Source organism: Pezoporus wallicus, unplaced genomic scaffold (assembly GCF_028554395.1).
Source record: "Pezoporus wallicus isolate ANWC-B61680 ecotype Strahan unplaced genomic scaffold, APGP_CSIRO_Pwel_v1 contig_8512, whole genome shotgun sequence".
Classification (NCBI taxonomy): domain Eukaryota; kingdom Metazoa; phylum Chordata; class Aves; order Psittaciformes; family Psittacidae; genus Pezoporus; species Pezoporus wallicus.
The window spans coordinates 1,540,195-1,560,524 of record NW_026635168.1 but is presented as its reverse complement, the minus strand read 5'-3'; the positions used below and the strand labels follow the sequence as shown (position 1 = coordinate 1,560,524).

Here is a 20,330-nt window from a genome sequence, read left to right as displayed (position 1 = left end):
AAGGAAGATTGAAATCAGTAACCGTGGCTTTGTCCACTTGTTAATCCAGTTTTAAACTGGTGGAACATCACCCCAAAATCCCTTTTTCTCTGCTACACCCAGCACTTGCTACACAGTGCACAGGCATGTCTGCCTTCTGGAGCAAGTCTTGCCTTCAAGCAGCAGTGAAGTCCCTCTGTTCTTGTACCATGGGGAACTTCCACCCTTTCAGCTATGGCTTGTTCTACCTCTAGCAGCTGTTGTTTCCTCAACTCATTCCTGACTTACCCTGATGCAGCACTGTGCTGTGAGCACCAGTTACCTCCAAGGCAGAGAACCAAACCCCAGTCCTGTCTGCCCAGCCACCTCAGTAGCTTTACTACTGTGTTCTGCATGAACTTCACTCACCCTCTCACAGAGCAGCAACACTTTGTAGTCAATCAACAGTGTTTGCTCAGGGATTACCAGGATGCAGCCAGCTTTCTGTCAGCCATTTATTACATGCAGTCTCCAGCTGTACAAATTGTAGTTTTAGCATCTTCCAACAGTCCAAAGCCTGTCCCAGAACACCCAGAAAGATGGGGAACAACACACAGGTGATGAGTATTGCATCTGCAGTGTTTACATACAGAGTAAACCTCGTATTTAAGTAGTTCAGTGAAGTTGGCTGGAAAGGAATTAAATCTGGCACAGGTTTAAGTCACAGGAGGCCAAAGAGAAGTGGCTCAAGCTGGCAATGTCTTGTATGTGCTGAGCAGCCCCAGGAAGTGCACTCCTTGCTGCAGCCCTCCCCTGCTTCAGCAGGTCATGACTGCTGGGAGCCAGCTCATGCAGGTAGGGGTGTGGAAGAAACTGTGCTGGTGTAGGGCACACTGTGTTTGAAGTCACCAAACAGGACACACTCCAGCTTGATCCAACAAGGACAGCGTCCTCTTGCAAAGCAGGTCCTGTATGGGAGAGCTCTAAAGTGCTCAGCAGTGCTGCAGCACCTCCCAAACACTTCCCCTCAGTCATTTCAGTTCTCACAGAAGACTCCTGGCATCCAGGCAGCGGCTGCTCCCAGTTTTCCAGTGAGGAAGGCAAGGACAGCTACTCACGGTCACTGTCACTATCGCTGTCACTGTCGCTGTCTGGCTGGATGCTCTCCAATGTCTTCCTGCATGTGTAAAACAGTTCAGTGATCAGTGACATCTTGTGACTTCCGCTTGAAAGGACAGATGTAAAACACAGGGTAAAGCCCCTCCAAAAAGAACGTTATGGGCTGACACCTACTGTCCTCAAAGGACAGGTCTACCCAACATTTGGTGGAAGCACACTTTGGAAAAGCCACTTAAGTTACCCAGAAGTGATGGGTCAGCTTCTCAAGGATGCTGAACTTCCGTTTATTCAGTCCCTTGGACCAGACCACTGGCTCCATACTGTGGTCCCTCAAGGCTAAACCCAGCAACTGAGCTTGGCTGCAGCAGCTTGCTGCAGTGATGAACAGTGATGCCTGGTGAGATGAAGATTAACCATGGCCCTCAGAACCTGTGAGCCATGTGCAGGCCCATCCTGTGCCCATTCCCTGCTTTTACTAGCCTGCAATCAGTATCTTTTAGGTGGCCAGACCCAGCTAGGAGAAGATTCTAGGAAAGAAAGGTGGAAGCAGATGTGAGTGGTGGATAATGCTAACCATTCCTTCTAGGAGGGATGGACAGTGTGGAATCAAAAGCAGCGACCATTTTGGGAGTGTGAATCAACCACAGTCCATGCACAAGCCAATTCTGTGCCACCTTTCCACAGGAATTACCCCTCCAACACCCTGCTATATCCCTTCAGCAGTAACATGAAGTACTTAAACTTACTTCTGCTTTTCAGAGAGCTCAAACTCCTTTTCCGTTTTGCTTTTAAGCTTTTGAGATGCAGGATGGCCCAGGGATGCTGCCAGCTTTACCAGCTTAATCGCCTCATCTGCGTTATTGGTTTGTTTAGCACAGTTCCAGAACCCATCCAACACCTGATTACTGCAAAAGAAATGCAAAGAGTGTTCACAGGGTCCCAGGTGAGGTGGCCATTAATTTATAGCACCTCCTTTAGAGGGAAAGGAGGTGACAGATCCTCACATCACTCAACCAGCCCAATTCTGCTCCTGCAGGAATTTCACCTCAGTCTTCACCCTGTACCAACGTGGTGCACTTGGGAACAACCATCCCAGCAGAAAGCTTTTAACCCCAACTATGATATTCTATAATAGAAATGCAAGATCTCAGCCTCTACCTGAAGTCAGAACCTAAAAGTACTTACGTGGGAATCCTATTGATCTGCTGGAAACGCTCCATCATGTTCCTGTTCAAAAGAAACCAAAACAGTCACTAAAAAACCCTCACACACCACAAACCACAGGAAGAGACAGATACTGAATCTCCTGGGTAAGACAAGCCCCTGCTGAGACACAGGCAAGCTCAATGTCATGAAACAACCTTCCCCACAGATCTGAAACACACCCCATGCTGTGTTTTCACAGATGCGGTGTGTGCCAGCTACCAGCATTGATGGCTTTAACACAAAATATCTTAACTCTTAACATTAGTGTCAGAGAAAACAGCAAGTGTAGCTGATGGGAAGCTTAAAGTATGATGTATTTTTAGAAGGGTACTTGCCAAACCTTTGTTTCAAATGAATCAGTGCGAAGAGAACATCTGTGTTTAACAGAAAACAGCTCAGAACCTTCAACTGGAAGCTAGTTATTTCAACCAGCATTTCAAGTTGAGAGCAGGCAGGACAGCAAATTCTAGTTCTAAACGTATTCTCTTTATAGGTCTAATTAGGGTTCATTAAAGGTTTAATTAAACTCTAATTAATCTCTTGAGCAGTTTGAATTTCAAAGGGCTCTGGAAGTTATCAAATGGGAAGCTGCAGGCAGTCAGCAGTGCTTAGTGAAGTGATAAACCCCACCTTGCCATAAGCAGCTGTGAGATGCTCTAAGCCAGCTGCTGCATTAACTTCTAACCCATTTCTAAGACAGACAACTGTAACCTGGTGCCAAGAATGAACAGTAAAGTTAAGGAACCCTCCTCACATTCCCAGCAGGATTTATCCCCTCCTTTTGCCTGCACCAGCATTCCAAGGCAATGGATTTTTGGGATTAAGCCTTGAGTTACAGGGTCAGCAACCAAACGCTCACAGCAGCCTCACACGTACCAAGCATCTTGGGTCCTGCCAGCCCTGGCAAACAGGAGAGCAATGCAGCCCAGCATGCTGCCTGTCCACTGTAACTGGACCCGCTCCCTCCCGCTCTGCTCGTGCACAGCTTTGATGTCTTCAGCACACTTGGCAAACGCCTGCTGGATCTGTGGAGAGATTGTGCCATTAATCCCAAACCCTCTAGAATTAACATCCCCCCTTCACTGCAATTCCTCCTACAGGTTTGTGGTTTAAATGTGTCCATTAACAAAGGTTATTCCTCACAAAAAGATGCTCACTTCTGCCAGCTCCAAGATGGCTTTGCAGGTACTTGAGAGCTCTGCAGTACATAGAAGCTTTTAACTCTCCTTAGGTTGAGGAGCCAGTTACTACAACATCTCTGGCAAAAATCCCTGAATTTCACAAGGATGTGGCTGTCTGGGCTGGACTGTTCTTCCAAACCCAGGTAAGGATGTGATCCTCTTCTGTGTTAATCCGAGGTTTTTCTGGAGGTTGAAGACAATTCAAAGGGCTTAGCAGGCCTGGATGGGCTCACATAGATCTGGAAATTTGGAATGGCATATGCACTGGAACTAAGACTGACAAGGAGGATAAATCAGCACTTAAATACAGTCTATATGCTGCACTAAGAAATGGGGAGAGCTCTACTCTTTTCGCAGAGTCTCTTTATTGGTTTTGGCTGGAATAGTGTTAATTTTCTTCACAGCAGTTAGTAGGGGGCTGTTTTGGACGTGCTGAAAACAGTGTTGATATACAGGGATGTTTTAGTTACTGCTGAACAGTGCTTCCACAGAGTATAGGCTGGGGGTGCACAAGGAACAGGGAGGGGACACAGCCAGGACAGCTGACCCCAACTGACCCAAGGGATATTCCACACCATATGGCATCACACTCAGCATATAAAGCTGGAGGAGGAAGAAGGAAGGGAGGGATGTTCACATCCATCTTCTTGAGTAACCGTTACATATGGAGCCCTGCTGTCCTGGGGATGGCTGAACTGCCTCCCTGCCCATGGGGAGTGGTGAATGAATCCCTTGTTCTGCTTTGCTTGCTCAGACAGTTTTGCTTCCCTCATCAAACTGTCTTTATCTTAACCCCGGAGTTTTTGCACTTGACCCTTCTGATTCTCCCCACCATCCCAATGGGGAGGAGGGAACAAGTGGCTGTGTGGTGCTTTGCTGTATATGGGGTTAAACCATGACAGCTTCCTTACCTCATCAGGGTGCTGCTCCCTGCTCATCAAAGACAAGAGCTCTTCCAACAGTTCTGGTCTCCTATTAAACCCCATCTGTTTTACATCTGTTAGAGAAAGGCAATAGTTGGTATGCATGGCTGGTACCTCTGCTCCCAACTCCAGGTATTAAGGTCAGTGTAATGAATGCCATCTTATAAAGCATTTTCTGTGACTGAGCAGGCCTTGTATTAGTTCCCTTTCCCCTCATTATCATGCCCTGAAGGTCCTGTGCACCCAGTACATGAACTAAAAGGATTTCTTCTGCCAGCCTGCAGATTCCTGGGTGCCAGGCTGACTGTTCCCCTTGCTAACAGCCTTCAAGGTGCCCAGCACCCAGCCAGCCCAATGCTGGTGATGACCACGGCACAGAACAGGGAAGGTAACAGCACACAGAGCACTGTCAGTAACATCAAGCAGTTACAGGTCCTAAGTGGGAACATGGACCTGAACTGCTGCTGGATAGTGAGACCCATGACTCTCAGTGGTCAGAGACATCTCCACCATTGTCTGCTTCCTCTGAAGACCAAGTGGTGACTTGTATTCTTTTATAGAGCAAACCAAATACTGAGACTTGACCCCATCTGCAGAGGGTCCAGATGATTAGAAACCTTAAGCTAAGCAGTGTTATAAAATTCTGCTACTTATATAAAATTGTATTACACTAATTCTGCCTATAGAAATCCCATGCTATTCTGCTTATCAATTCTACGCTAATCATAAAATCCTATTAAGAAAATAAAGCTTTAATTCTAACTACAAATCAGTGCTGTCATCATTCTGCCCAGGATCCCTAAAGGAACCCGTCTGTCCCCTCTGGGTGACAATAAGGTACCTTCTGGGTGCTAAAGCCTGTATCTGCATTCTTGTCTCCTCTTCTTAAGGGGTAAAGAACAGATAAGTAGTTTAAATGAGTTAACCATGGGCTGCTGGTTAAGGTGCTGCTCTCTGGTAAGCACTGTTTTCCAAGACATTGACATTTAACTATGACACAGCCACACTGGTAGTCTATGCAGGCCCAAACATGGGTTCTGCCTTTCTCTACCACAATAGCCCCATCACTGCACTAAGAAATAACATCCCTCATGCCAAAGCACCCAACTGTGGCTATTCTGAGCAGTAGGAAGTCCTCCAGCTACCTCCTACTTGGGGATAAAAGCTCCTGACTTCTAGCAGGCAAGCAGCCTCCATAGCCATGTGGTTATCACTAACCTTCCCAGACTGAAGGGATCCTTTCCAAGTAGTTGGCTGCATCCAGGGCTTGAAGGAGTTCCAATATGTTTTTAGGACTTGGATAGAAGAGCTGGTGAAGCAAGCGAGTTGTTTCAGTAAGCTGTAACTGTTCCACCTCTCCACGCCAAAGCTCTGAAACTTACCCTAGCACACACTTACTGAACAGGACATTTCTTTGTACCACTTCAATACGACATCAATTTGTTCCATCATGCACAACAAGGAGAAGAATTTTGACCTAGAGGAGGGGAGAAACATTCTAATTCATTTAGGATTAGCTCAACCAAACCATACAGAAGCACCAGCAAATGATGGTGTTCTGCTCAGATTTGTATGTGGATCAGGGAGACCTCACTGTATCACTGCAATGCTCCATACAGTTAAATAAGCATAGCATTTTTATGAGAGAACACTGACACTAGGCAGCTGGCAGAATTAACCAGAAGTTAGAGCACTGCATTTAAAAATCTCAAAAGAATGCAATCTCCCTGCATGATGCCAGGTTTGAAGTACCTGAATCTATGTCAAATACAGCCTCTAGTTAAGAGCCACTTGAAGAAGTGAACTAAATTAACCTTGTTACTTGTACAGGTTCACAATGCACACCTGGGACCCTGACCCAACGCACTGGCTAGGAAAAATGTCCCTACACCAAGAAATTAAATTTCCCTTGGTTTACTTGAAGGCTAAATAAGGTGCAATTGTCTGAATCATCCACCTCTGAAACTGCATCTTGCTTTGATGATAATTTTCACAAATTTCAAGGCCAGGTTGAACACAGGGGCTTGGAGCAAGCTGCTCTAGTGGAAGATGTCCCTGCCTGTGGCAGGGGTTTGGAACTGGGTGAGCTTTAAGGTCCCTTCCAACCCAAACCATTCTGTGATTCTTATGATGATTCTATCAATTTACAGGAGCATCTCTGGCTCCAATGCCTTAACAGGCTTCTCTTCAAATCAGTATGCTCCACTTACTTACTTATGTTCAGTGACTGCAGCACTTAATGACGTTGGTGGAGATACTTTAGATGCCATGATTTCAGCATCAAATTGTGGAACTACATGGGAATTTCATGCCTAAATACACCTGCTGTGCTGCAACTTCTCTCAACACCACCATGCAGAGAGCTAGGTCTGACCCGCACACTGTTTTGGTGTTACCTCCTAAGCTGCCATCTTAAGTGGACAACAGGACTGAAGAAAACACAACTGGTTGGTATACTTGTTGGGTATTAAGCTAAACTGACACTTCAAGACAATTCAGTTTGGGCAAGGCCACAAACTGAAGATAAACCCTAAGCTATCACTGTTCTTAGAGGGACCTAATTCCCAAACTGTGCATACAATAACCAGTGTTCACCAAAGCACCCTCTGCAATGTTTAAATCCTGGTTTGTATTCAAACTGACACCACTACACGAGACTCTCAATATCAGCTGCACTTCACTCACCAGTAGGTATTTAAGTGATCCATACTCAAGAATTTCCAGTTGTCTCCCTTCTCCATGGCCTTATTTAACCGGTAGGCAAGCTTGATGTCCTTAAGATCACAGCACTGTAATGAGATGAGTTTGATTTTGGTTCCAAATCCAATACCTAATACATCCCTCTGAGACTCACGGAGTATGAAGAGTAATGAGCTGATGGCAAACATTTCTAACAGGATGAATTCAATGACTGAGCAGGAATTCCGTTTAAATGAGACAAATGTGTGGCTCTCCCAGTGGGTGAGAGCTTTCTGACCTAAACTGACACCTTTGGGTGCTGAGACTGTCCAACTGCTGCAGTGTCACTAGAAACAGGAGGTAGGGCACAGTGGACAGAGACTTATGTAGCCACTGCCAGCAACAGACGCCTCTCACAGGCATGCAGGTTACCAGCGCAGCAGGTATCAAGCAAACAACTGCAGAATCATAGAGGTTAAGTTACAGGAGGTGATGAGCACAGGTGAAAAAGGGAGATACTGAGAGCTAAATCTTGTATGACAGACTGGAAAACTCCCAGGCAAGTCTTAGCTGGAGGGCTCAAAGGAATTCTGACTGCAGGGACAAGGCACTTACCGCTTGCATTGCAGTGATAAAAAAGTTGGCTGAAAGGAAGAAAATGGAATGTGTGAGCTTCAAACTTTGAATGACACAAACAGCAGCGCATTAACCCAGCCTCCCACAGGACAGGCAAAACATGTTCACTTAGAAAGCTGAATCTGTAGCTCTGCTTGGTGAAGACTTTATATGTAGAGACTCTGGTGTGGCCTGAGTTTTGCTAGCCAGTGTTGTGAGGCAGCTGTACTGCCATGCCTTTGGAGACGGATTTAAGCAGATGGTCTGCTTGACTTTAGGTTTACAAAAGCTACACCCTCTTGTTTGCTGCAAGACAGCATTATATGCCTAATATACAGACTACAAAAAAGGCAGACACATCACTGACCTTCTCCATTTCCTCCAGCGGAAGAGAGCATGTGCTGCTCATGGCAGGTTACCCACGTCTCTAGAACATCCCAGAGCTGCCCCAGAATGTACAACTGCCCCCTGAAAATGTCTCTTTCCCATTTCATGACACTTTGGTTTCTGTCAGTGACATTTTAAAGCAGCACAGAGACTGATGCTGCTTGAGGGAGGCAAAGAAAGCTACAGTGGGAGGAAGGACAGAAACTATCCTGCTCAGTATCTCATTCCTTTCATGTGATGAGTCTTGGATAGGAAACAAGAACACTGGATGTTATCAGTGACTGAAGCAATGGCTGGCTGTGGGTATCAAAATGGGGGCAATTTACTTAAAGCCATTAGGTACAATACACCTCCCTTTCCCTTGCGAGATGTAATAATTAACTTAATCCAAGCTTAATCAATGCAGACAGCGAGATATATTGAAGTCCCTACCATCATCAGGGTCCTCGGCAGTGAAGCTCCTGTTTTCAACATCATCTAGCACCTCAGAGATGATACCTGATGGGTGAAGTTCAACTGTGGGACAAAAGACACAAGCAACATCACATCTCAGTTGTGCCAGACACTTCATTAATGAAGAGCATCAGCCTGCAAATGCAATATGGAAATAGAAACAAGCACCATCACTTCAAACAAGTGTCATGATTCTCATGGTGCTCCATATTAGCTGCAATTTTATTTGCTCCAAAATTTGCTCTACTATTGCTAGATTTCCACAGCATAATAGGGCATCAAAGCGTATGTGTTGTAGTAAGATCCAGCCTCCTCAGAGACAAAATAGCATCTGTAGCTTTAGCAATTTGTGGCCACAAAAGGAAACAGGCTCTTTCCAGCGCTGTCTAAGGCTAAACAGAAGGACTCTTCCCTCCCTGTAAGGTTATAAAATCATCAAATCATAGAACAGTTTAGGTTGGAAGGGACCTTCAAAGTTCATCAAGTTCAAACCCCCTCCAATGAGCAGCATTACGACCCTCTATAGGTTCTTCTTCACCCAAGTAGAATCAGACTGCATGTGTAACACTGGGATTGCACAGACTGGAAGCTGTCTTTTCACCTATGAATCAACTGCCTTCACCCATCACATTTGGAAAGCATTTAAAGCAGATGTGTAACAGGACATGTTCATGAACTAGTTGAAAATGCACGTACCGCCTCTATAAAACATGAAGAGAAGATGCTCATAGGTCGCAAGGCTAGGCTCTGGAAAGCAAAAACACTCAAGTTACTTCAACATTCTTGGCTAAGCTTTGTGCCTAAGCAGCATGCATAAATTTACTGTAATTTCTACAGTACTACAATAAGGACCCAGTTGATGAAGAGCCTATGGGCCAGAACACACCTTAAGTAGCTAGAAGTAAAAATGTCATGATAAACATGCTCCTAACCACAGCACCAAAATGCTTCATTATTTGACCTAAGGGGCTAAGTGCACCCACTGTATTGCAATTACTAATTGACAAGGACTGAAGATGATGGTTCAGTTTGAAATCCACAGGCACTGGCTTGCTGAGTGGCCACAGCTTAGTACTTATCTTTATTTCTCAGTTCTCTTGCACAAGGAAACAAACAGTGAAGTTGAGAACACAGGGAGAAATGCTTTTTCCACACTTCCTCCCTCCAACTAGGAATCACTGTAACTCTTAAATCAACTATTCTGGAGGTGGCATTGGAATGTAATAACCACCCTCATTTTCTTACCTATATCAAGTGCTTCCATTTCCTTTATTACCAATAACGACATACTTCTGCCTACACCACCACATCTTCTCAGGGTCTTCAGTACAGCATTAAAAGTTAGCAGATTTGGTTGCACTTCCTGTTGAGCCATGTGATTCAGGAAGTCCTTAAAGAAGAATCCCCAAATCCTTAGTGTTTTGCATGCTACAGATCACATTCAGGTGTCATCTAGGTATACACGCATTTCCTCAAGCTAGTGCTTCTCACTCCCTTCAAGTGAATGACTCCACTTGATCACTTATTAAGGAAATACCATCTAATTTTTAATTAATTTAACCAAAAATCAAGACTATAAAATCACATCAGATCAGACCTTGGAGATTTGTGTCTCATCAAGGAAATTCTTAAACTTACAATTTTTCCTTACTGATGTTATGTCATTAAAACTGGAGCCTCTCATGTTACCCCTCAAAATTCCATTTCCATCCCAACCAGCATGAATTACAATTCCAAGAGGTTTTATCTAAAATGGTTTATTTGGTTTTATTTCCCAGCATGATTTCCCCATTGCTTTCTGTCCAGGCAGTTCTTGAATCAGGTTATGTTCTCACAAGGCAAACCATTCTTCAAGGGCAAGGTTGGACTTTGTACATTTTCCACTCCTCAATAGCTACCTCCTATGTTTAAACCAGTGGACTTCATTCACAGCAGATTATCAGTATCTTTGTACAAAGCTCTTGTTTTTAGTATTCTAACAACTGCAAAATTCTACTGATACAGCAGACCCAGTCCCTACACTCTTACCCCCTTCCCCTCTCTTTTGCTCTACTGCCTTACCTTGGCTAACTCCCATCTTTCCAAGAACCTGTCCTTCAGATGTGGGACTGCTGAAATCAGTGCGTTGAAGGTGTGCACATCAGCTGGAAAATGTAAGATGATTCATTTTAACTGACAATTATATTCTACAGGGAACAGTTGGTGCTGACATGGCTCAGTTTTTGGCGAAGTCTCATGCAAACCTGGTTCCAGAGAGCCAGCCACATGCCAGCTGCACCGGAACAAACAGCTTGCATTCAGCTCCCATGATCCAGCTGAGGTCCGTACCCCTGCGCCAATCATCACTGCCATGAAGCAAATACTCATGTACCCACCAATGGGTTCCTGTTACTTAGAAGACTACAAAGTAAAACCAAGAGACACTTACCCTTGTGTCTTTCATTCAGCAAGTCTATGTACATGTCATAAGCTTTAACAAAGGCCCCATGCTGCAAAAAAACAACAACAAAAATAAGAGTCTCTGTGACTGTGTGAGATTGCACAAGCTGAAAAAAGCCCTCCCACCACTGAAGGGTAACTTTACCTTCACCATCCCACGGATCATTGCGCAATAGGAGTGTGCATTCCTCTCTGGCATTATCTTGAATATCCTTTCAGCATTGTTGTTCTCCCTAGAATCAATGAACAAGCTGAATGCTAAAGAATTCAACAGAAGATACCTTTAAGAAAAAGATTCAGCATGCAGAATACAAAGGAATGGGCTGTACACCCAAGGGCTCACATTCAAATATATTACTTGTGATACTTTGAGCTATTCTACAATCACTTATTCAATCTCCATCAATACTTTAAAAGGTTAGAGATGTATATAGTAAGTAATATCTGCCAGTATGGGCTGCCAAAATGTCTTGGAAGTCTGTTTTATAACAACACATGTGCACAAACCACTGAATATGGGAATACTGGCATTATTTTCTATACCTCCATCTAGGGCCAGATGACTGTAAACCTCTTTGGAATTGTCTCTTTGGAGCCTTCTGTTCTGAAGCATTCACCTGGAGAGATTTTGGCAGAAATAAGTTTCTCAGAGGTCAAAGTTACGATTCAACATCAAATGTCATGATTTGGGACCAACACAGATGTTAAGCCACAATTTCTATGCTGCTAAAGCTTGGTTTTACTGGGTTATATTGAAATATTTTCTATTCTAATTCTCAGGAAGCAATAACTAGATTAATATTTATGTTATTAAACATAATAAAAGGTAAATTATTTGTGGAGTTGTTAGGAATCACTAGACTACAGCAAATACTCTGCAACACTCTTTCTTCCGCAACAGTCTTCCCAGGGACATATTGTGCAATACATCTACTATGGTACCCTGTGACCTGATACTTTTAAGACTACACCAGGAGCCCTAAACTTCACTGAAACCTAGTTAATATGGCTCAGACTGGAAGAAAATTAACTTGTGATCTGCACTAGAGATTTTCTTTGCAGGCAACTATAAAAACAAGTTCAGCAGGACTAAGCCAAGACAGGGTTCCAGTTACTAAGTTCAGCTTTATTTGCTACTACGTCAAACACTGGATTTTTATAATTGCTCTATCTCTTGAGAATGTTGACTGCATCTGATCCACCCCATCTCCCACGCAGGTAATCACAGGACAAAAATCCTGACATCACCTTGATACACTCCCATTATGTATGAAAGAAATAAAGAACTAGAGATCAACAGGTTTTTTATACCGCTGGTTCTTCCAAATCCTCTTTTACTTCTTCCTTTTTTGTTTCTCCCTCTTTTTCCTGTGTAGATTCCCCATCTCCATAGAAGCATAACAAATCTAAAAGGCTGTTTGTGGTCTCCAGAGATACAGAAGTACCTGTAGAAAATGAGGAGCAAACAGTCACAGAGAAAGTAAAGAACAAACCATTCTACAGCTGTACCAGAAAACTTCTGAACACCCAGTTACACCACTTTGCTCTCTTTCAACACAAAGGCACTGCCTAGCAAGTGTAACACCACACCAGGTCTTCTGCAAACTCATTCACAGCAGAGGATAACACTGAACTACAGTTATCTGAAGAGTAGTTTTCCTGACCAAGTAGAAGAGGGAAGTGGCAGCTGAAATTGTGAAGCAGCATATATCCAACAGAGCATCTGAAATTTCCAGTGCTTTTCAGAACTACTCCTAGGATACACCCTGCTGTGAAAACCACTTCGTGTGTTTCACTATCCTATGAAACAGATTTAAAACCAACCAAAACAAAGACCTATATGATTGAATCGTCTCCTTTCCACCTTTTAGTGGATATGAGGTCTCCTTCCCAGTAAGCCTTCCTCCTTCAGAGGCTTGTGGCAGTTACAGTTTTCTATTGCCTTCTCCTCATTCACCATAACAGGAATAGGGTCTAAATTAAGTAAGAACTAAGACTCATTTACTGAGGGCAGGTCCACAAAAGGAACACTCAGCTGATATGCTGCATCAGTCCAGCACAGCAGCAAAGTGCTCAGCACAGATGCAGCTTACACCAACCAACAGGCTACTGCAAAAGGGCACTTGAAGGCTGAATGATACCACTCAATCACAGAACATCTGCCCATAACAGGCCCTGCTCTGCTACATCACAGTTCTTTTACTTTGGAAGAGAAGGATGAAACTCCACACCATATCATCTGTTTCTTGATCAGAGATCAATTGTTCTCCTTATCATCAAAATGACATGTCAGACATGCAGTAGATAAGGAGGGCCCAGTGATTCTGGAGAACTACTTCACCAGATGAGTTGGTTGTGAGGGGCAGCAATGTAGTCATGGGACTGTCTCCATAGCCTGCGCCAGCTACTAAGGTATTTTGGGTACAGTTGAAGTAGAACTCCACCACAGAATGTGGCAGTTGAACACATACCTGCTTGTACAAGTTGATCAAACAGGTCCACAGATTCCTTCACCCTTCTGAGGTGGATACGCTCTTTTAGAGCTTCCTCACTCACTCCTTCAATCTGAGGCGTCAGAATCTCAGGCATAAAGCACTGAAAGCAAACAGTGCAAGTCAGACAAGAGCTCAAACCTTCTCTAAATCACTGCTAAAGTAACTAATCAAATACAGAACCACAGAGTGGTTTAGGATGGAAAGACATTAGAGATCATCTAGTTCCAACCCCCTGCCATGGACAGGGACACCTTCCACTTCCCTGGTTGCTCAAAGGTCTTACTCCTGTTCAATACCCTTCTCTTCACCCAAGACTGCTTTCATAGTCTCTCAACCCTCTTAGCCTAACAACAGCAGCCCTTTTGGCGATGAAAGAGCACACACACCCTGATCTCTCACCTTCATGCTAGTAAGTCAACATAAAAATCACAGAATGGTTTGGGCTGGAAAGGTCCTTAAGATCATCCAGTTCCAACTCCCTGCCATGGGCAGGGACACCTCACATTAGACCATGTTGCCCAAGGCTCTGTACAACCTGGCCTTGAACACTGCCAGGGATGGAGCATTCACAACTTTCCTGGGGAACCCATTCCAGTGCCTCATCACCCTCACAGTAAAGAACTTCTTCCTTATACCTAACCTGGACTTCCCCTGTTTAAACTTGAACCCATCACCCCTTGTCCTATTGATACATTCCCTGATGAAGAGTCGCTCTCAGGCAGCCTCAAACGCCCTCTTCAGATTCTGGAAGGCTGCGCTGAGGTCTCCACACAGCTTCTCTTCTCTGAACATCTAAACATTTCTTTTCTTACTTTTATCTAAAGAACCTGGTATGAGACTGAATTCCTAAGGAAAAACGTTCATTTCAGAAACGTAATGGAAATACAGTAATGCCTTCACAGCTGTCTGCAAAACAGCTGACAAAATAATCCTTTTAATGTTAGTTCTGGACCAGACAGTTGATTTCACTACCTGACAAAGCACAGACACAATGAAAATTAAAATCCAAATGCTTACTGTTACGTCGGGATGTACAGTAATCTTGTCAAAATACTGAGGAAACTGCTTCACAATGAATTTTGCAGCATTTTTCCCAGACTCCTTCGACAATGCAAACAGCCGCTGCACAGGAATGAGAGAGAACAAGAGAAGAAATAAGTCATTAAAACATCTTCCATAACACTGAGCATTCTCACAGAATCAAAACTGAATTCCTGTTTTATTTTCAACTCTTAGTAAAAACATAGGCACAAAACAATGTTCCAGAGAAGCATTCTGGTATTTATGCCAATATAAGAATGTCCGTTCTTTAATGAGACTGTCATTTCCTTCCTTCTTACTTAGTCAAGATACAGAGTTCTGTACCAGGCATGTGAAATGCTGCACTGCTGCCTCAAGCTGAAAAGCTCTCTTTTTAGAGTTACGGCACTTGGATATTTCTCTCCTTGGCTTTAATTTCCAAGGGCACAATCTGATTCCCATTTACCTCCTCTCCTCAAGTTCTAAATCCTGTTTCTTTTCAAACTCTTCACATTTGATTGCTGCCTTCTGTCTCTTCAACGGCTTCACCTCCGATATGCAGAACTGAAGCCCTCTGGTAGCCACATCATTGATTTGCAATGATGTACCTCAGCTCCCAGTCTTCTCTCATTACACTTAAATTAACATCACATTCCTTCTTGCCCTCATTTCCAGTTCTGCTTTCTCCCACCTCGGCTTCATGCTCTTTAATCTTAGGCAAAGGTAACATCAGGGAGAGACTTTCCCTTCTTCTCTATTATCATCTTAACACTTCTATTTGCATAAGCCTAAGTTAACAAATAGCTGTGCTCTGTGATACAACTAAAATTCCTGGGGCTTGGCTAGGACAGTAAACTAGTAGTATGTAGTCTATGTAGTAACACACACAAACACACACATACACACACACAGAGGTGATCTTATCTGCTTGAAGTCATACATTTAATTTAACTGTAAGCACAAAATCTCAGCTCTTGGAACACCACAAATTCATAGTCTGTAAACACAGTTTTAATGCCTCACCTACAGAATTACTCTTCTCAGAACATGGAGAAACAGAACTCAGCAAGTAAGCCACTAACCTGCAGGAATGTTAACAGAGTTGTATCAACTGGAAGGTCCCTGCATGGGCAGGAAGAGAGCACTTTGTGTGTACAGGGTGGATTTCTTTAGCATGCAGAGAAATGCTCCTGTCATTATGCATTCACAAATACACAGAGGAGAAAAGAAATCTGATGGCTTTTGTTTTGTAACTGCGGAAGCCCAAGGGGGTTGCTATCAAAGATATGAAAGGAAATACTTACAAAATGGGCTGCATTTTTTGGCATAAAGTAAGGGTCATCTGGGAACATATAATGAGCAGCAGTAGGATCCTGTAGAAAGTAAAACCCAAGGATTGAAATGTTCAGTTATGTACACATTGACACTGTGGGAATATCATACTGCCTCATGGAATTCAAGACATAATCACCACCTGATGCCTACTTTACAAAAGTTCTCTAGTTCAAAAGGGTTTAGCCTGTTTGGAAAGAGCTTAAAAAACATTGCCATTATACACACACACACACAAGCTAACACAGTGACAGCAGTTTGCTCTTTGCAAGGCTTGCTTTCTGGACTGAGACTGGGAAGAGGCAATCTGGGTTGGCAACTGAACTGATAAAGGAACTTGCTCCTGATGTTAGCAAACGCCTTATTGAAGTATTACAGCTTTCACTGGGACCTGCAGCTCTCTTAGCACTAAAATGAGGCTTTAAGGACACAGCAAAATGTGCTGAGCAAGTGAAACCCTGTAAAACATGGATGTTAAAGTCCCATCTTTCATTTATGGACAAAGCAGAAGTAAGAGCCCCCAGAGTGCAAGGCTGTCACTTGAGATGGACAAATTGACCTATTTCCATGATCAAGGGAACTACTTACCCTTTTCACAGTAGAAGCCAACGTTTGAAGAACTGCCAGTTTGTCCCTAAACATAAAGGAGCTTCAATTAATATTCAGTTGCAGACTTTGAATGTTATGCATTACACTCTATGTAGAGCAAGCACATTATCCTATTTTCAATTCTGGGAAATAGGTTTTTGCTGCACTTAGAAAAGATCACTTTTTGCAAAAGGAAGAAAAACTCAGCTACTAAAACGGTCTCAGTTCTGGAAAAAAACACAGAAAAGACTTTGAGGAAAACCAGAAAAGCATGTGTGTTTCCTGTTACCACTCCTGCCCTTATACATGATTGAAAAAAGGAACACTGGGAAGGAACACAGAATTCCCTGGAATGTTCTTCTCAGAGCTCCTCATCTCTAAGAGATGGATACAACTCCCTCTCCAAGACATGTCTTGGGAAGGAAATAAAACCCAACCAACCAAGCCTAGATTTTGCAGGACTCCTTAAGACTTTGCTCATTTTTAAAGCAAAGGCAAGGCCAGTGAGAGCATTTAGGTGAAGGTGGTCTTATTTTAGGTTGACATACAGGCACCATTTGGTTATAAACTTAGTTTTTGCTGCAGTCATGCAAGTTCACCTTAAGTGCTTTTGTTCTAGCTTTTGCTCAGATGCATCATTTCTAAAGTGGATTTATTCAGGCAGCTATCAACAGTCAAGTTTATTTTGCTGAAACACACCCACATGTTGACAGTCAAACTAAGCTGATTTTACAGATTTCTATTAGATGTGATCTTTTACAAGGGAACAGAACTATGCTTAAAAATACAGTCCTTATAACTGTTTTTAAAACAAGATCAGGAATGGAGTGCACTGGAATATTCCCAGAGCTCCCAGTCAGCAGGGAGAGACACATTAAACCCAAGAACACAGCAGCTGAATCTTCATGTTCAACTTTGGCGGACAGACTACATTTAGCTGTCTAACAATGACCTTCTTCTAGGTCAAGAGAATTCCAGCAGTAAACACTCACCAGGTTTTCCTTCGGGGGAGCACTATTTCTTCTTGTGCAACTATGAAAAACAATATTAAAATACTTATTATACAAACAGATGCCCCAAAATATCATGAAAAGCAATTTAAGCTGATACAGCTCAAAGCACTAAGCAAAGAATTTGAAGCCACAGTTTAATGTAAGCCACAATTCACTGCAATGGTAGTAGAAAAGCTGTCTGAATAGCTCAGTAAAGTGCCTTTTTGAGTTTCTGCTCCAGCTGCTCAGTTCCTTTCACCCCAAGATCAATTTTCCCAGGTTTTCCCAAAGAGAAATAAAGAAAGACAACAAAACCACAATGAATAAGTCAAAGGTTGTTGGTAAAGCATCTTAGCAAATGCATTCAGAGGAACATGTGGAACCTCCTGATTACAACCCCCAGAACCAGTGCCTCTGTGTTGATACTTCCACAAGCTGCTAGTGAGTGGCAGAAACTTGTTCACACCTGCGGCATGGCTCTGAGCATCCCAGCTCACTCTGCTCACAAAACTCAGAGTAGAAATATGGGAAGGAATACAAAGAAGCAAGATCATGAAGAAAAGTGTCAGGATCAAGGTGGAAAAACCCTTTTTTATTTTTATAGTTTATTCCATTTCAAAGGGCAACTGGATAACTCATGGAAGTGGACAACTCGGTTCATGCTCCCGGAGCAAAGAACTCAAGTTAACGCAAGTTAAGCCAGAAAATCTCTCCACAATGAAGACACAGGAAAGAAAATCCATGAAGGGGAAAGAGGACATTCCATTCACAACTTATCTCCAGACACACTGTGTTAAAAGAACATGCAAGAAACTACTAATTAAGACATCATACCTTCTGCATTGTCTGCAGTCTTCCCAAGAGCTGTACTGCTAGAACACCTAGAAATGAAGCAGAATCTCTAGGTATTCCTGTACATCACAAAAACCTATGATGAGGTATAATTTTACATGTTATATTTTGCCTGCAGAGTACCCAGTGGAGTGGGACCTTTTTGCTTGAAGCACACAATGAAAGCAACCTCCCCTCTTCACCTGCTTTTTCATACAATCATAGACTCAAGTAGAATAGAAAAGACCTTTAAGATGATCAAGTCCAACCGTTACCCCAGTACTGTCAAGGCCACCGCTAACCCATGTCACTGAGGGCCTCATCTACACAGCTTTTGAGCACACTTGTGCTCCAGACCCTGCACCAGCTCCACTGCCCTTCTCTGGCCCCACTCCAGCACCGAAATGTCTCTCCTGTAGAGGAGCCCAGAACTGAACACAGGATTCGAGGCGCGGCCTCACCAGTGCCCAGTACAGAGGGATGACCACTGCCCTGGCCCCGCTGCCACACTGGTGCCGACACAGGCCACGACGCTGTTTGCTTCTTGGCTGCCTGGGTACAAGCTACTCACGTTCAGCTTCGTCAATCAGTGAGATTCAGCTCCAGGCAGCATTTAACCGCTCAAAATCACTCCCGGAGCGGCTCCAAGCAGCTGAGCCCACCAAAAGGAGGGGAAAGCCCTGAAGAGAGACTCCCCCTAAGGCCACGCCATGACACCAAGGCCACGCCGCCACAAGCCTCAGCCACCACCGCGCATGCGCAGTCTTTCGCGCCTCACCTCCCCGATCTACCACCCCTCCTCCGTTGATGCCCGCACGGTGTCCCCGCCGCCCTGCCCTTCCCTTCCCTCCGCTGCGGGACCCTTACCGGTAGCACTCTCTCCTCCAACCCAGCACACAGCCCCGCCGGCTCAGCGATAACACTCGCTGCCAGGAACAAAACCCCACCGGCCGGGCCGCCATGCCTGCACTCCCGCACTGCCCTCTGGGAAGCTGGGCGGTACCATTGCCGCAGTGCCGGGGAGAGGCCTCCCCTCCGCGACATTGGTAGCGCCCGGCCTCGCTTGCCCCTGCCCGCCGGGACCGCGTGGTTCCTCCTGTGGCGTCTGCCTGCAGATAGGGACGAAGTGTCGGCCGGGAGGACTCGTTTGTTCACCATGAGGCAGCCGAAAGTGGTGCCGTGGCGGCGGCTGGTCGGGGTCTCCTTCGGGATGTATACGGCCGAGGAGATCAGGTGAGGAACACGGCAGGCGCTGCGTTGTCCGCGGTCCCCGCCCTGGGTGCCGCTGAGGACTACAACTCCCGGCGTGCCATGCGGCGGAGCGCGGGGAGGCTCAGCGGGCTGAAGGCGCACGGCCTGTTGGGATGTGTAGTCCGGCTGTGCCCTGGCCATCTAGGATGGCGGCAAGGGGGGTGTATGGTTTCTGGTGGGGGGCTGAGGAAGCGGGTCTGTGAGGAGACAAGGCGGCCTGTCTCCCTCTCTCAGCAGAGCTCCTCGCTGACAGTGAAGTCGAGGGGAGTGTGGCCACTTAAAATCGTAGAATCGACTAGGTTGGAAAAGACCTTTACGTTCGTCAAGTCCAACCGTCACCCCAGTACTGCCAAGGCCACCACTCATCCGTGTCACTCAGGGTCTGGTCTGCAGTTTTTGTACACTTCCAGGGACGGCGATTCCACCACTGCCCTTTAATCCTGCAGCCTGATCCAATGCCTGAGCACCCTCTCTGTTCCTAATATCCAATCTAAACCTCCCCTGGCACAGCCTGGGGCCGTTTTCTCTTGTCCCATCCCTTGTTCCTTGGGAGCAGAGCCCAGCCCCTCCTGGCTCCATCCTCCTGTCAGGCACTTGTAGGAAGCCATCAGGTCCCCCCCCGAGCCTTCTCTTCTCCAGAGTGAACCCCCCAGGTCCCTCAGCCGTTCCCCATCACACTTGTGCTCCAGGCCCTGCACCAGCTCCGTGCCCTTCTCTGGCCCCGCTCCAGCACCTCAAGGTCTCTCTTGTAGTGAGGGGCCCAGAGCTGAACACAGGATTCAAGGTGCGGCCTCACCAGTGCCCAGTACAAGAGGACGATCACTTTCCAAATCTGGAAGGAGAAGCAGAAGCACTTCCATG

The 20,330-nt window shown here is 44.9% G+C and overlaps 2 protein-coding genes and 1 non-coding gene across 3 annotated transcripts in view; 1 reads left to right on the top strand and 2 right to left on the bottom strand.

The window, feature by feature from the left end:
* Positions 1-833: 833 nt before the first annotated feature.
* On the bottom strand, positions 834-19,376 carry PTCD3 (pentatricopeptide repeat domain 3). Its single transcript, XM_057409807.1, has 25 exons — positions 19,362-19,376; positions 19,197-19,327; positions 18,222-18,268; positions 17,388-17,427; positions 16,396-16,441; positions 15,780-15,848; positions 14,473-14,577; positions 13,432-13,555; positions 12,272-12,405; positions 11,504-11,577; positions 11,106-11,193; positions 10,950-11,010; positions 10,583-10,665; positions 9,767-9,911; positions 9,218-9,268; positions 8,501-8,584; positions 7,682-7,710; positions 7,073-7,176; positions 5,786-5,864; positions 5,606-5,696; positions 4,376-4,461; positions 3,160-3,308; positions 2,263-2,304; positions 1,824-1,982; positions 834-1,135 (listed from the first exon to the last, which is right to left on the bottom strand). Exons 1-25 carry the CDS (start codon positions 19,374-19,376, stop codon positions 1,069-1,071), a joined length of 2,103 nt encoding a protein of 700 aa, XP_057265790.1. The 3' UTR covers positions 834-1,068.
* LOC130599609 (small nucleolar RNA SNORD94) lies at positions 10,732-10,873 on the bottom strand. Its single transcript, XR_008972271.1, has one exon. It is a non-coding gene; the product is annotated as a small nucleolar RNA SNORD94 (small nucleolar RNA).
* The window catches only part of POLR1A (RNA polymerase I subunit A), a 35,969-nt gene continuing 34,918 nt past the window's right edge, over positions 19,280-20,330 (top strand). The window contains exon 1 of the mRNA XM_057410135.1: positions 19,280-19,451. Coding sequence (XP_057266118.1) covers positions 19,375-19,451 — 77 coding nt within the window. The 5' untranslated portion in view covers positions 19,280-19,374. The remainder of the gene's footprint in view (positions 19,452-20,330) is intronic.

What these genes read in the sequence shown, in the direction of transcription:
- PTCD3 (XM_057409807.1), bottom strand. An exon ending in TGATCCGTGGGATGGTGAAG is followed by an intron (nt 11,011 to 11,105) that starts GTAAAGTTACCC and finishes GTTTTTTTGCAG; the next exon opens with CATGGGGCCTTTGTTAAAGC. An exon ending in AAAGATGGGAGTTAGCCAAG is followed by an intron (nt 9,912 to 10,582) that starts GTAAGGCAGTAG and finishes TTCTTCTTTAAG; the next exon opens with GACTTCCTGAATCACATGGC.